The sequence below is a fragment of the Perca fluviatilis genome, chromosome 15 (assembly GCF_010015445.1).
Source record: "Perca fluviatilis chromosome 15, GENO_Pfluv_1.0, whole genome shotgun sequence".
Taxonomy (NCBI): Eukaryota; Metazoa; Chordata; class Actinopteri; order Perciformes; family Percidae; genus Perca; species Perca fluviatilis.
In genome coordinates, this window is record NC_053126.1 from 3,886,685 (window position 1) to 3,900,064 (window position 13,380).

A 13,380-nucleotide genomic window follows, 5' to 3' on the forward strand; every position below is an offset into this window, starting at 1 on the left:
CGACCAATCAGCGTTGGTTTTGAGGCGGGTTTAGGTGTGACGCAACGAGAAGCGACCATTCGGTCTAAACAACGTGGCGGCTTCCACGGATGAGATGAGCGTAGCTATCGCAGCAAGTTTTATCCGAATTAGAAAGTATTCCTTCATTGAAAGAAGAGCAAAAAACGGCACTGGAGGCTTTTCTAACGGGTGTTTGTGTGTGTGTGTGTGTGTGTGTGTGTGTGTGTGTGTGTGTGTGTGTGTGTGTGTGTGTGTGTGTGTGTGTGTGTGTGTGTGTGTGTGTGTTGGTCTCCAGGTGATCCTGACGGAGGTTTACTCCACAGGGTTCCAGCGCTCCTTCTTTGATGAGGAGGATCTGACCAGCATAGCTGAGAATGACGTCGTCTACGCCTTCCAGGCTCCGCCCCTTTACATCAGAGGAGGCTCAGCGCGGATATCAGGTATCTGCATGAATAAAGCCGGAAACTGAAGGATAGGAAGCCATTTTTAGTTACAACATAACACACATTGTCTTAAAATATTGTGGTAATACATTCATATTTTCCCCTACTTTTAAGGTTTTTCAGCTTCACACATGTATTTTCCTACGAGAGCTTGTTTACATGCTTTAATGTTCGACAAAAACATAATTTTCCTCATACTCTCTGTCTCTATATACTTGTATTTACCCTCTATCTGAAACCTGTTAGCGCCTGTCTCTTTAAGCCCCGTTTTGAAAAAGCCCAGTCTGCTCTGATTGGTCGGCATATTCCGAAACTTTCGTATCTGCGCTGTCAGTCTCTCCACGTCATCATCCTCCATATCCTCTATTTCTACGAGGTCTACAGGAAGAACAGAGCGACCTGACAGAGACACGATGGCTGGAGCTCAGTGAGTATTTTAAATAACTTTTTCATTTTTTCCTCCACGTCCTCTCGTGACGTCCTGCAGCTGCTCTGCTGGATTTTGAACGTTGCTGATTAACTCTAAACATGTGCGGTTGTTCATCCTGTCTACACACGTCTGTCATGTTTGTTCTTATGGCGCTTTAGTTTCTCTGCTCTGTGTAAACCACTGCTATCACAAATTGTATCGTTATCATCCGTTTGACGTTGAATCCACTGTATTCACATTTAAAGACGTCGAGGAAAAGTGGCAGGAAGAGGTAAAGAAAGGGGGAGGAGGGCGGTGGTTTCCTGTTTATTATTCAGGGGACAATTAAAAGCAACGTTGAACCATGAAGTCTCGATACATTGAAGGTAATTCCATGCCAACTCCTTTCCAATGAAAGTAGCTAGCACTTGCTCCAACGGTCTCTAAAAGTAGCTAGGTCATTACGCAATAACGTTAATAAAGCTTAGTGGTTGTGTCAGGTGCAGCAAGTCAGAGATCAAGAGCAATCTTTAGCCAAATAATTTGCAAACTCACCACAGTAACTTATATTATAATTATTACTTGGGTATACTTGAAAAAAATCTACAAAAGGGAGGCTGAAGAAAGCTGGCTTGGTTCAGTCACGAAGGACTGGATGCCCAGGGCCAGGCCGTGCTCAGCAGCGTCATTTTCACAACCCCCACCCCGCCCTGCCTGCGCAGTGCTGCTGCGCAAGAGGAGCGGGGGGGGGGGCCTGCCTGCTCCTCTGTCACTGAGAAAGAAGAGAGGTGACTGGCGGCCGCAAGAGAAAAAGACTTTGTGCGCTCACGGGACAATACTGGCGTCTCTTCTACAGAAAGTAGAAAGAAAAAGTCGCTAAGGGGGTCTAAAAAGTCGCTACATCTAGCGACAAAGACGCTAAGTTGGCAACACTGGCCGGTACAGACATAATGACTCGGAGATACACCGCTCAACATCAGCCTCGCTGACAGGAAGCATGGCATCCTGTTGCTCTTTTGAGAGACACAAACTGTTAACCCTTTGATTGGTTTTGTCAGAGTCACAGCTGTAGTGGTATTCAGTATCAGCTCCTTTACTGCAGCAAAAGTAGTAATACACACTGTGGAAATACTCTACCACTAGCCAACAGTGTACAAAGCTGGCTCATCTTAAAAATGTAACTGCCTTAAAACTGAGTTATCTGAGCTGAATTACAGGAAAATCTAAAGTTTGAATCATCAACAGTTCAGTCCCAATCAAGTCAACTCCTGTTTACATCTGAAGATTAAAAAAAACTAGACGTTATTTATAAAAACGTACATATTTACACTTTATGTGATCAGTGGCCCCTTTAAGGTACACCTGCGAAATCTGATGCAATCCAGTAAAACAGTTCAGTCCTGAGTTCCACATTTTAGGAAGATAGTAATGTTGAGTTCAAAGACATTGGTTTAACTTTGTTTATTGACTGAGGTTGTAGTTTGCAGGGGTTATGAACTGGACTACATTATAGTTAGTATGTGTTTCCGCCTATAAACAAAATATTTTAAAGCTAGAATTAGGGCTTGGTATCACCACCTAAATCGATTCTGGTTCACAAGCTCCTGATTCAGTTTGATTTCTGATTTGAGACATTATCGATTAGATCAGGGATATTTCAGTTATAATATCAATTTTGCTCGGATATGAAAGAGATTCTCAGATAACTAATGCTGAAAATTGTACAAGGAACCCTCTAACCTGCTGCATTATTAAAAATAGTAATGCTGACATTTAAATTGACCCCCAAAGCAGTTACATAGAGACAGAAAACGGGATTTGTTTAGTGCAGACGGTGTGACGCACAGACAGTATACCTAAAGCCATACACATGTGAAAGCTGCCATGCCTGTTTTTCCCTCTTCTCTACCAAACTTTCGCCTAACTTTGGAGCGTTATTTGGCGTGACATGGATTCCGTAGATCGTCTGCTTTCATATGATACCAACATCTTCACTCTAGCTTTAAAACAGAGCCTCTTAAAAGAGCATGTCAGGATTATGAATCAATATCAGATCATTCAAATGAAGATCAATTTGAATCTGAAAATTTATTTATTTATTTTTTTAAACCCAGCTCTTTTAGAGAATCATCTGAAACGGAATCTGTCCTCTCATCTTAACAGGACAGCTGAAGTCAGACGGCTACTTTTGGAAACACTGATGGAATTGGGATTCAGGATTTCAGGGCTTTCAAGTGGTCCTTGACGGGAATCCCAAGAAGCCAGCTGGAAGATGCAGACAGGCGTCGAACAGTGGACCTGATGATGCAACTTCAGCCCCTGCAGGCAGTGGATATGACCATCGAATATCTAAGGATAATCAACAGGAACGACCTGGCACTGCTTTTGTCTCACAACAACCCTGGAGGTAAAAACATGCAGCTCTTCATTTAAACGTTCGGACAGTTTAACACATTAATATCGTAACAATCAACGCTTGTTGGGGGACATTAAGCCCGACTCAGTGGTGAGTGAGCAGAGGGACAGACACAGAGCTGGAGCCAAGCCAAAGTAGACCACACATTCCTCCTATTTTAGTAACTGGAAACAATTAAAACTGTTCTGTGTTTCAGCTGGACTTGTAGGCCGTTATATTGTTGGCTAGTTTAATTTATAATAAAACATCGTATTTTATAAACTACATGTGTTTTGTGTGCAGGAATCCTAATGTTAAAGTAACTTGTAACTAAAGCTGTAACAGCAGTAATAAATAATTATTACAAACTGGATTGGTGACAAAGCGCAACCCTGGCAGAGGCCAACCCTCACCTGAAACGAGTCCGACGTACTGCAGAGAACCCGGACACAGCTCTCACTTTGGTCGTACAGAGATTGGATGGCCCTGAGAAGAGACCCCCTCAACCCATACTCCCGCAGCACCTCCCACAGTATCTCCCGGGGAACCCGGTCATACGCCTTCTCCAAATCCACAAAACACACATAGACCGGATGGGCATACTCCCAGGCTCCCTCCAGGATCCTTGCGAGAGTAAAGATCTGGTCCATTGTTCCACGACCAGGACGGAATCTGCATTGTTCCTCTTCGATCTCAGGTTTGACTATCGGCCGAACCCTCCTTTCCAGCACCTTGGAGTAGACTTTACCAGGGAGGCTGAGAAGTGTGATACCCCTGTAATTGGCACACACCCTCTGGTCCCCCTTTTTGAAAAGGGGAACCACCACTCCGGTCTGCCACTCCTTTGGCACTGTTCCAGACTTCCACGCAATGTTGAAGAGGCGTGTCAACCAGGACAGCCCCTCCACACCCAGAGCCTTGAGCATTTCTGGACGGATCTCATCAATCCCAGGGGCTTTGCCACTGTGGAGTTGTTTGACTACATCAGTGACTTCCGCCTGGGAAATTGACAACAATCCCCCATCATCCTCCAGCTCTGCATATTAGTCGGATTCAGGAGTTCCTCAAAGTGCTCCTTCCACCGCCCTATTACCTCCTCAGTTGAGGTCAACAGTGTCCCATCCTTACTGTACATAGCTTGGATGGTTCCCCGCTTCCCCCTCCTGAGGTGGCGAACAGTTTTCCAGAAGCACCTTGGTGCTGACCGAAAGTCCTTCTCCATGTCTTCTCCGAACTTCTCCCACACCCGCTGCTTTGCCTCTTTCACAGCAGAGGCTGCAGCCCTTTGGGCCCTTCGGTACCCTGCATCTGCCTCTGGAGTCCTCTGGGATAACATATCCCGAAAAGACTCCTTCTTCAGTCGGACGGCTTCCCTGACCACCGGTGTCCACCACGGTGTTCGTGGGTTACCGCCCCTTGAGGCATCTAGCACAGCTCCTCGCCGCAGCTTCAGCAATGGAAACTTTGAACATTGTCCACTCAGGTTCAATGCCCCCAGCATCCACAGGGATGCACGAAAAGCTCCACCGGAGGTGTGAGTTGAAAGTCTGTCGAACAGGGGCCTCCTCTAGACGTTCCCAATTTACCCGCACTACCCGTTTGGGCTTACCAGGTCTGTCCAGAGTCTTCCCCCACCCCCTGACCCAACTCACCACCAGATGGTGATCAGTTGACAGCTCCGCCCCTCTCTTCACCCGAGTGTCCAAAACATACGGCCTCAGATCAGATGAAACAATTATAAAATCGATCATTGACCTTTGGCCTAGGGTGCTCTGGTACCAAGTACATTTATGAGCATCCCTATGTTCGAACATGGTGTTCGTTATAGACAATCCATGACTAGCACAGAAGTCCAACAACAAACAACCACTCTGGTTTAGATCAGGGAGGCCGTTCCTCCCAATCACGCCTCTCCATGTGTCTCCATCACTCCCCATGCAGGACTCCACTCAAGGTCTCCAAGAAGGCCGAATACTCCGAGCTCTTGTTTGGTGCATATGCACAAACAACAGTCAGAGTTTTCCCACCCACAACCCGCAGGCGTAGGGAGGCGACCCTCTCGTCCACTGGGGTAAACTCCAACAGATGAATGTAGTGGAGTAAAAAGTCCAATATTTCTCTCTGAAATGTAGCGGAGTAGAAGTAGAAAGTGGCATGAAAAGAAAAGACTCAAGTACAAGTACCTCAACATTTGGACTTAAGTACAGTACTGGAGTACATGTACTTAGTTACATTCCACCACTGACTACATTTATGAACACATGTGATCACTTTATTAAATGTGATATATATTTTAAAGATTAAAATATTTATGGGTTTAGGGGTTACAGATGTTTTCTGAAAATGGTTTTAAAGAGACAAATTCAAAGTTAGAGTATCCCAGAATAAGATCTAACACTTTCTGTCTCTGTCTGTTTCAGGGTCTCAGACGTAACGGGTTCGCCGCACAGCCGCTTCCACCAACCCACCGCCCGTGTTTCCAGTCATTTTCCCTCTGTATCATTCCAGATTGCATCAAATGTTTACACAAGTGCTTCAAGTCGTAGTCACCAAACTTGTAAATCGCTCCTATGTCCAAACATCTCTGTACGATGACTTCTCGTCTGTCCCCATCAGTGCAACACTTTGTGAACATTTCTTAATAAATAATTTTAAAAAGGATTCCAAATGTTTCTGTTCTGTTGTTATTAAAGCTTTGGCTTCAGACTTTTTTTTCAACAGTTGAGCTACAGTACAGGCCAAAAGTTTGGACACACCTTCTCATTCAATGTGTTTCTTTATTTTCATGACTATTTACATTGTAGATTCTCACTGAAGGTATCAAAACTATGAATAAACACATATGGAATTATGTACTTAACAAAAAAGTATGAAATAACTGAAAACATGTCTTATATTTTAGATTCTTCAAAGTAGCCACCCTTTGCTTTTTTTGATAACTCTGCAAACCCTTGGTGTTCTCTCAATGAGCTTCATGAGGTAGGCACCTGAAAAGGGTTTAACTTTAAAAGGGGGGGGGGGGGGGGGGGAATTAGTGGAATTTTTCCCCTTATTAATAAAAAGCAAAGGGTGGCTACTTTGAAGAATCTAAAATATAAGACATGTTTTCAGTTATTTCACACTTTTTTGTTAAGTACATAATTCCATATGTGTTCATTCATAGTTTTGATGCATTCAGTGAGAATCTACAATGTAAATAGTCATGAAAATAAAAAGGAAACGCATTGAATGAGAAAGTGTGTCCAAACTTTTGGCCTGTACTGTACACGCAGGACGTATGAAAAATAAAGTTAACACTTTATATCATCATAACAATCATTAATTAACTCTCCCGTTAAACATCTCAAAAAGTGACAAAACACTTCAAAAAGTGACAAAAACGTCATAAAAAGTGACAAAAAACTTGAAAAAATTGATTTAAAAAAAATATTTGAAAAAATTGATTTAAAAAAAAATTGAAAAAGTGACAAAAACATCGGGAAAAGCAACAAAAAGAGGCCCAAAAAGTTTTCATTTTAAATTTTGACCCAGAAAAAACAGAAGTTGCATGGTTGACAGGAAGACAACACAAGGGTTAACACATGGTAAATTGATACTGTGAACAAACAATTGAATTGTAATTAACAATGTAACTATTTATTAGTAATGCTATAATTTGTGATTTTAACAGTCTATTGTTTATTGTTATTTATATATTTTATATCAAGTATGTGTTCATGATATACCAAATCATTTGTAAACTGCCTATAAACGTTATCTGGGTGGCCATTATAAAGTTGCAACGTTTAAAGATGCACTACAAAGTATTTATTAACCATTTAACAAGGTATAACTGTCAGTTGCAACTTTATAAAAACCATCCAAATGTTTGTAGGCAGAGTGTGGTCTGGACCTACTCTCTCTGTGAAGTGTCCTGAGATGACTTCTGTTATCATTTGACACTATAAATTGAATTAGTAAGAGTAATAGTGAGAGTTTCTGTTCAAGTAGTTCTGACAGAGACCAAACTAGTGGAGGAAACTGACCCTGGTACTGCCCCTGACACGACGGCCGACCTTTGGCAGAAAAGCCAGTCGGACTGACTGCCTCCCCGAGGTCCAAAAAGTGCGTCGGAACACACTGAAGCGACGCAGACTTGAGCGTACGTTCTGCGTGTGCACGAGACGTAATACGTCTCCATAACAGCAGGCGGCTCTAATCTGTATTGTCGCTGGAAAAATGAAAACCGGCACAACTGACGAACGTGTCACGTGGGTCTGGCTGCTCACGGATTTTACATCCGAACGTAATAGCGGCTCTTTTCGGAATACGATCTCATATTTTACGAAGATAGTTCACCGAAACGTGTTTCTGAAAACATTTTAAGAGAGAAATAGGCCGTGCAGCTGCTGAATCTGTCTTCATTTCAGATCGACAAAGGTCAGTTTAAAAGATTTTCGTCAGATTTTGAGAGGCATTAGTCAGGCTCATCCCGCTCGTCATTTCCGGGTTAGCGCTCCACCAATCAGATTGGCCATTGAGTCCGACTGCCCGCCTTCTGATTCAACATGTCAAATCAGCCCAGATGAAGGCCAACGGCCCCTCCGACGGACGACCGCACAGAACACACCGAACAGACTCGAGTCACTGACCTCGCCAGACTGTCCAACAGCCGATTATGGGGTTGGTGTGTCAGGGCCATGACATCAAGGATGTGAAAACAAATATTTAAATAGCACCTCGACCTGCTATATATTTTTTAAAAGACATTGAAATTTGGATGTAGGCACAGATCGGTAAACAAACAAACCCATTTGATTAATTGACTTTGCTTAATGAATCCCTCAGGGAATCCATTTTCCTGCAGGGGGCCCTCGGAGAGCACATTAAGAAGAATATAACTTCCCAAAGAGCTCTGTAAATTACATCCCCCCCCCGCCCCCCGTGCAGATCAGATTTATGTCTTCATTTCACCCAGTGAGGCAAAAATGTGAAGTACCTCAGTGCGTAGTATCCCCTTGTTGTTTGCTTTGTGTTGTAAACAAACCGGTTCTGCTCCCTTGTGTTCTCTCACACGCCTGAAAGTGTGTTTCCACTCGCACACTGCTGTTGTGCCTTTTAAAAAAAATATGACTTTTAGTCCTTTAATTATGTTGCTGGCTGCCCCCGGCTGGTCTACATGCCAGGACAGTCTTTCCTGAGTTCTCACTGGCTCGGCCTGCGGGGCTTGAAATTACTTTACATCACCACTCAACACTTTTCTGTGCACTTCAAATTGTCTTGTCTTTCACATTGACATGTTTACCCTGTGGTAATACATGTACGATATTGTCATCTTTAAAGTAACATCCACATCTTTGACGGATCGTCGACATCTTTAAAGCAACTATGATATTGTCACTACCCGATGTGAGTCGAGTGCAGATGTGAGTTGCGCATGTGTCACTTTACGACAGAGTTTTGCTGTTATCCACATATAATGAGATGGGTACCTTACATAGCAGTAATTTATTATTTAGCGTAAGGCATCACATTTTCACGTTTTGGGCTTTAGGAGAAAGGGGGGAGGGACTGAGAAGTTGTCGATGTTCACATTTTTTGGCTGAGTCCTGGGTTTTCGCAATCCTACCTACAGTACCTTTAAAGGTACATCGACATCTTTAGGAAATGTGCTTGTTTGCTCGAAAACATCGCCAGGCTTAGCGTGTTTCTTTAAATCATGACAGGATGTCAATCATAAACTGTAACAGAAAAACTGAAACTCAACAGTTGCTGATGAAACAAGCTTTTTAAGGTAACATCCACTTAAAGGGCTGGATATTGGTAAAAAATAAAAAAAATTGCTACCAGTGGCAATAGATACCGATACCGTGACTTCGATAGCGGTTTCTGAACAAAACTTTTTTCAATATTTTTTTAAATCCAAGAAACTCAACATTACACATTTCGGTACAAATCCTTTTTTGTTAGTTTTCAGCTCCTTTGCACCGATGTGACACACAGTAGTCAAGCCTCTCAAAATACAACACAGTTTTTCATAAATGCCTCTACGACGTGTAACGTTAGACAGCCAATCACAAGCATTATTAGATCTTAGAAGCATGCTGCATGCTTATTGGCTCACTGACGCTGATGGGATTTACTCCTTATGTAATAAAATTTGCTATTGAATGTTTTCCATTCTCGATACCATGGAGGCAATTCGGTCGGTGCCTAAAAAGTGTTGAAGTTCGGTACCCAGCCCTATCCACTTACCTCTCAAACGTTTCACAATTTCATATGATTTAATACCTCTCCTCCCACTTCCATAATTAGTTCTCCTTGTCTTAATTTTTTAAGGCAAAAAAATTGAGCAAACCCAAAGTAATGGGATACCAAAAAGGCAGCATTAGCTTGTTTTAATACTTCATTTAAAATAACATTTTTTTACCCCGATTGATAAATGATAAATATCCTACCAGCCTTTTTTAAATTATTTACGGACATTAATTAAATATTAAGTCACTTCATTTGTTTTTATCTCAACTACGGCACATAAGTATTTTCTGCCTCGCTGTTTGTTATTACTCAAAGCTATAAATTCAAAATAGCGTAATAAAATGTCTTATTTATGTATAAAATGCACCTTTTTTATTACATTCTTTTCTGTCCAGTCACAGCAGTGATCTGTAAGGCTTTTAGGCTGTCTGGCGCCATTAAAAACGTGATCTTTATGCCCCTTCTGCAATTACTAAATCTAAAAGGTTGGATCCCTGAGAGACTCTTAATCAATTATCCACAAATGCTTAAATGAAAGTAGAAATCTGAGCTTTGTGGGTTAGATATGAGGCAGAATAACAAACTCTCATCAGGGGTCTCATTAAAACTAAGCGTGGTAATCTAAGCATGGGTATGTGCAGTTAAGGAAAAGTTATCAGTGTGGAGTTATGTCCTTAGGTGTAAATTAAGCCACACGTGGAGTCTGAAATGAGCAGCGTCCTGATTGCTTAGCAAATGCACAGCTAATGCATCTTGTGGGCAATTAAAGCAAAGGATTTGCGGTGAAATCTGAGGGTTACCCTGTTTTATTACGCTTCAGCGTGCGCACTTGTGGTCAGTTTCCTTGTTACTCGTAACACACTTGATTGGTTGAATTTGACTTGCATCCATTCAGTAGATTGTGAGTTAGGTTACCCACACAATTGGATTGAAAACCTCCCGATGTGGAGGGCTGTTAGAGGCAACGAGAGGCATTCAGTAAAGAGCTGTTCAGTGTCTGCTGGGAATGAAAAAAAGAACATACATGTGGATCATGCCAGAGGCAAACCAATGAAGACGTAACCTTCCCACTCCTAACTCCCAACCTCCCTGCTGTAGTCTTAAGAGTAATCTCTTACATCATCCTCTTACCGCTGCATCTATCACCTCTTCTCTGCACACTAAAGTTTGACAGTTTTATCTTGTAAGATCATGTTGGGTCACAGATATATTGACTCTGCATTGTTGCTCTGACCCTAGTCTCGCATTGCCAGACCTATCTCCACAGCGCTGCGGAGTAAGGTCTGGCTACACCACAGATACATTCTGGGATAGGAGAAAAAAATTGCTCTGGGTTGTTTTGCATTTCTTTAAACCAATCACAATCGTCTTGGGCGACGCTAAGCTAAAATAGTCTCGGGAAGGAACTTGTTTTGGTGGAACATTTGTCCACCGAGAAAAGAAAACGCCACATCCAATATTGAATGAAGTTAACTGTTGACACAATACAGTAACGTGAGCTATTTAAATGAGCTGACACATGGTTAAACCTCATTGGCTCTTACCAGTGTATCTCCGTGTGTACTTCGTCCACAGCAATCCCACCAATCAGTCCCAAAACCTCCCAGAGGAAATGCCGTAAACATATTCTTTGTAAATCTTTCCAATCATTCCCAAAAAGAACCAAGCAGGCCTGCCTTGTTGCACGATCCCAATTTTATTTAAAGATTTTCTATTCCACAGAGCGGAAGATAAAGAGGCAAAGCCTGACAGCTGGCGTGTGAGCCTGGCCCATATATTATGTTAAGTAATATAAAAAAAAAAATGATGTAAAGAAATATTGCATCTAGACAATCAAAATAAGCTTAAGTCAGATAACATGATGCATGTGTCAGTCGAACCACCTTCTTTGTTCAGAGACCTTGAGTATGACAGTATGTGCAGACAGCTAATGGGATTGAAGGGGGGAGGGGGGTGGGGCAGGGGGGGTACTGTAGCTGTGGGTAGAATAGATCTCTTTAGGGAGAGAGGTGTTTAATTATGGGCTTTCTCATAGTCTGGCTGTGTTTAGTCTGGCTCATCCCGTTTGACAAAGAAAGAAGCCTGAGAGTGCAGAGGAGCGATGAGATCACAGGCTCCCTGCGGCTTCTCAGAATTAGTTTGAGGCTTTTTCAGAATAAGAGATTAGGATCAACTACATACAGGTATGTAGGCTAAACAAAGTTAACTTTTGGTGTGGTGTAAGAACTGTGTGTGTGTGTGTGTGTGTGTGTGTGTGTGTGTGTGTGTGTGTGTGTGTGTGTGTGTGTGTGTGTGTGTGTGTGTGTGTGTGTGTGTGTGTGTGTGTGTGTGTGGGCTTGTTTACTATATTCGTGGGGTCCATAAACCGGAGAATACAGTATACTTGTGGGGTCTGCACAGCCTTGTGGGGACCAAAATGCTGGACCCCACAAGGTTAAAGGGCTGTTTGAGGGTTAAGACTTGGTTTTAGGATTAGGGATAGAATTAGGTTATGGTTAGGGTGAGGGTAAGGGTTAAGGTTAGGCATTTAGTTGTGATGGTTAAGGTTAGGGTAAGGGGCTAGGGAATGCATTATGTCAGTAACGGTCCCCACAAAGATGCTAAAACAAACATACGTGTGTGTGTGTTAGCCAGAGATGGTATTCTGTTTCCTGCCCAAGGACTTCAGATGTAAATAAGCTTATATTCAATTGAATTTGCTTTATATTAGCATGAACAAAAAACCATGTTGCTGCCAAAGCAGCTTACTGAAGATTCATATTATCAAGGGCCTTGGTTAACATTATAATACACTAAACTACAAAACAATTACATTACACAACACTATTCAATTGAATATAATTATTATACAATACTTTACAAATCTGTGGCGTACTCTGGTACAGCTAAGAAGATGTGCACTGTCCCTGTTAAATAAACATAAAAATAAATTTGCACAGTATAGATGTGTTGTGCTGGAATGGCCATTTTCACTATATAGCTCTGGGTATGGTCCGACAGTGTTAAAACACATCCAGGCAAGCATACACACACATCTCAAACTTCATATCATTATATCCTGTAAACAAGGTTAAAAAAAAAAGAAGTGACAGGAGCCTTGAAAAAAAATGTGTCGAAACAGTGCCGTTTTTGACAGTGAGCCATAAAAAAAAAAGATTTAATAACGACGAGAGGCAGGTCTCCTCCCCAGCGCTCTGCATGAATCTTAGCGGGACAGGCCAGGAGGTGACCTCTGCATTTTACTGCTGCTATATGAACACGTTTCGCCGGCCATTTAAAAGGATATTTTACCCCATAAATCATTCCCGCAGCTGTCAGAGGTCGCTGCTCGTGTAAATTACTGCTACATGATTTAAGCAAGTTTTATCACTCGCTCGATTAGAGCGATGTTAATAAATGAAAAGCTGTGCGTACGCATCATAGCGCTCATTCTCAGGGTCAAGACGCTGCAATCAGACAGTTAATGTTAAAGCTTTGGTGGTTTACATAAAGACTGATTAGTTTGGAATAGGGTAACGTCCTCACGCCTCAGTTATTTCTGTAAAGGCCCTCACACAACAAGGCGCGCGAGCGACCGTCACCCTGCGGTGTCCCAAGCCGTCGCCACGCGTCGGCGTGAGGAAATCTGATTGAAAAACTGTAGTAAAGAAAGAGAGCACACAAAAAGGCTCTTTTCACTTTTCATCTTCATCTCATTCGATCAATCCAAAACACACGAGAGCTGTCGTTTGACTGTTCCTTCTGAAAAAACACATAGGTTTGAACGATTGGATTAACTATTTTGGCACATTATGTCCATAATACGGCAAACATACAACGACATATAGGCTACCTTAACGTTAGTTATATTGATTTCAACAATGACATGTCTTTTAAAAGGAAGCAAGCAAAGTCTA

At 42.3% G+C, this 13,380-nt stretch overlaps 1 protein-coding gene across 2 annotated transcripts in view; it reads left to right on the plus strand.

Annotated features, from left to right (window-relative positions):
* usp43b (ubiquitin specific peptidase 43b) overlaps positions 1-13,380 on the plus strand; it is a 137,420-nt gene that overhangs the window by 71,564 nt on the left and 52,476 nt on the right. For both annotated transcript variants that reach the window (XM_039824519.1, XM_039824518.1), the window contains one exon: positions 296-440. In XM_039824519.1, coding sequence (XP_039680453.1) covers positions 296-440 — 145 coding nt within the window. The remainder of the gene's footprint in view (positions 1-295; positions 441-13,380) is intronic.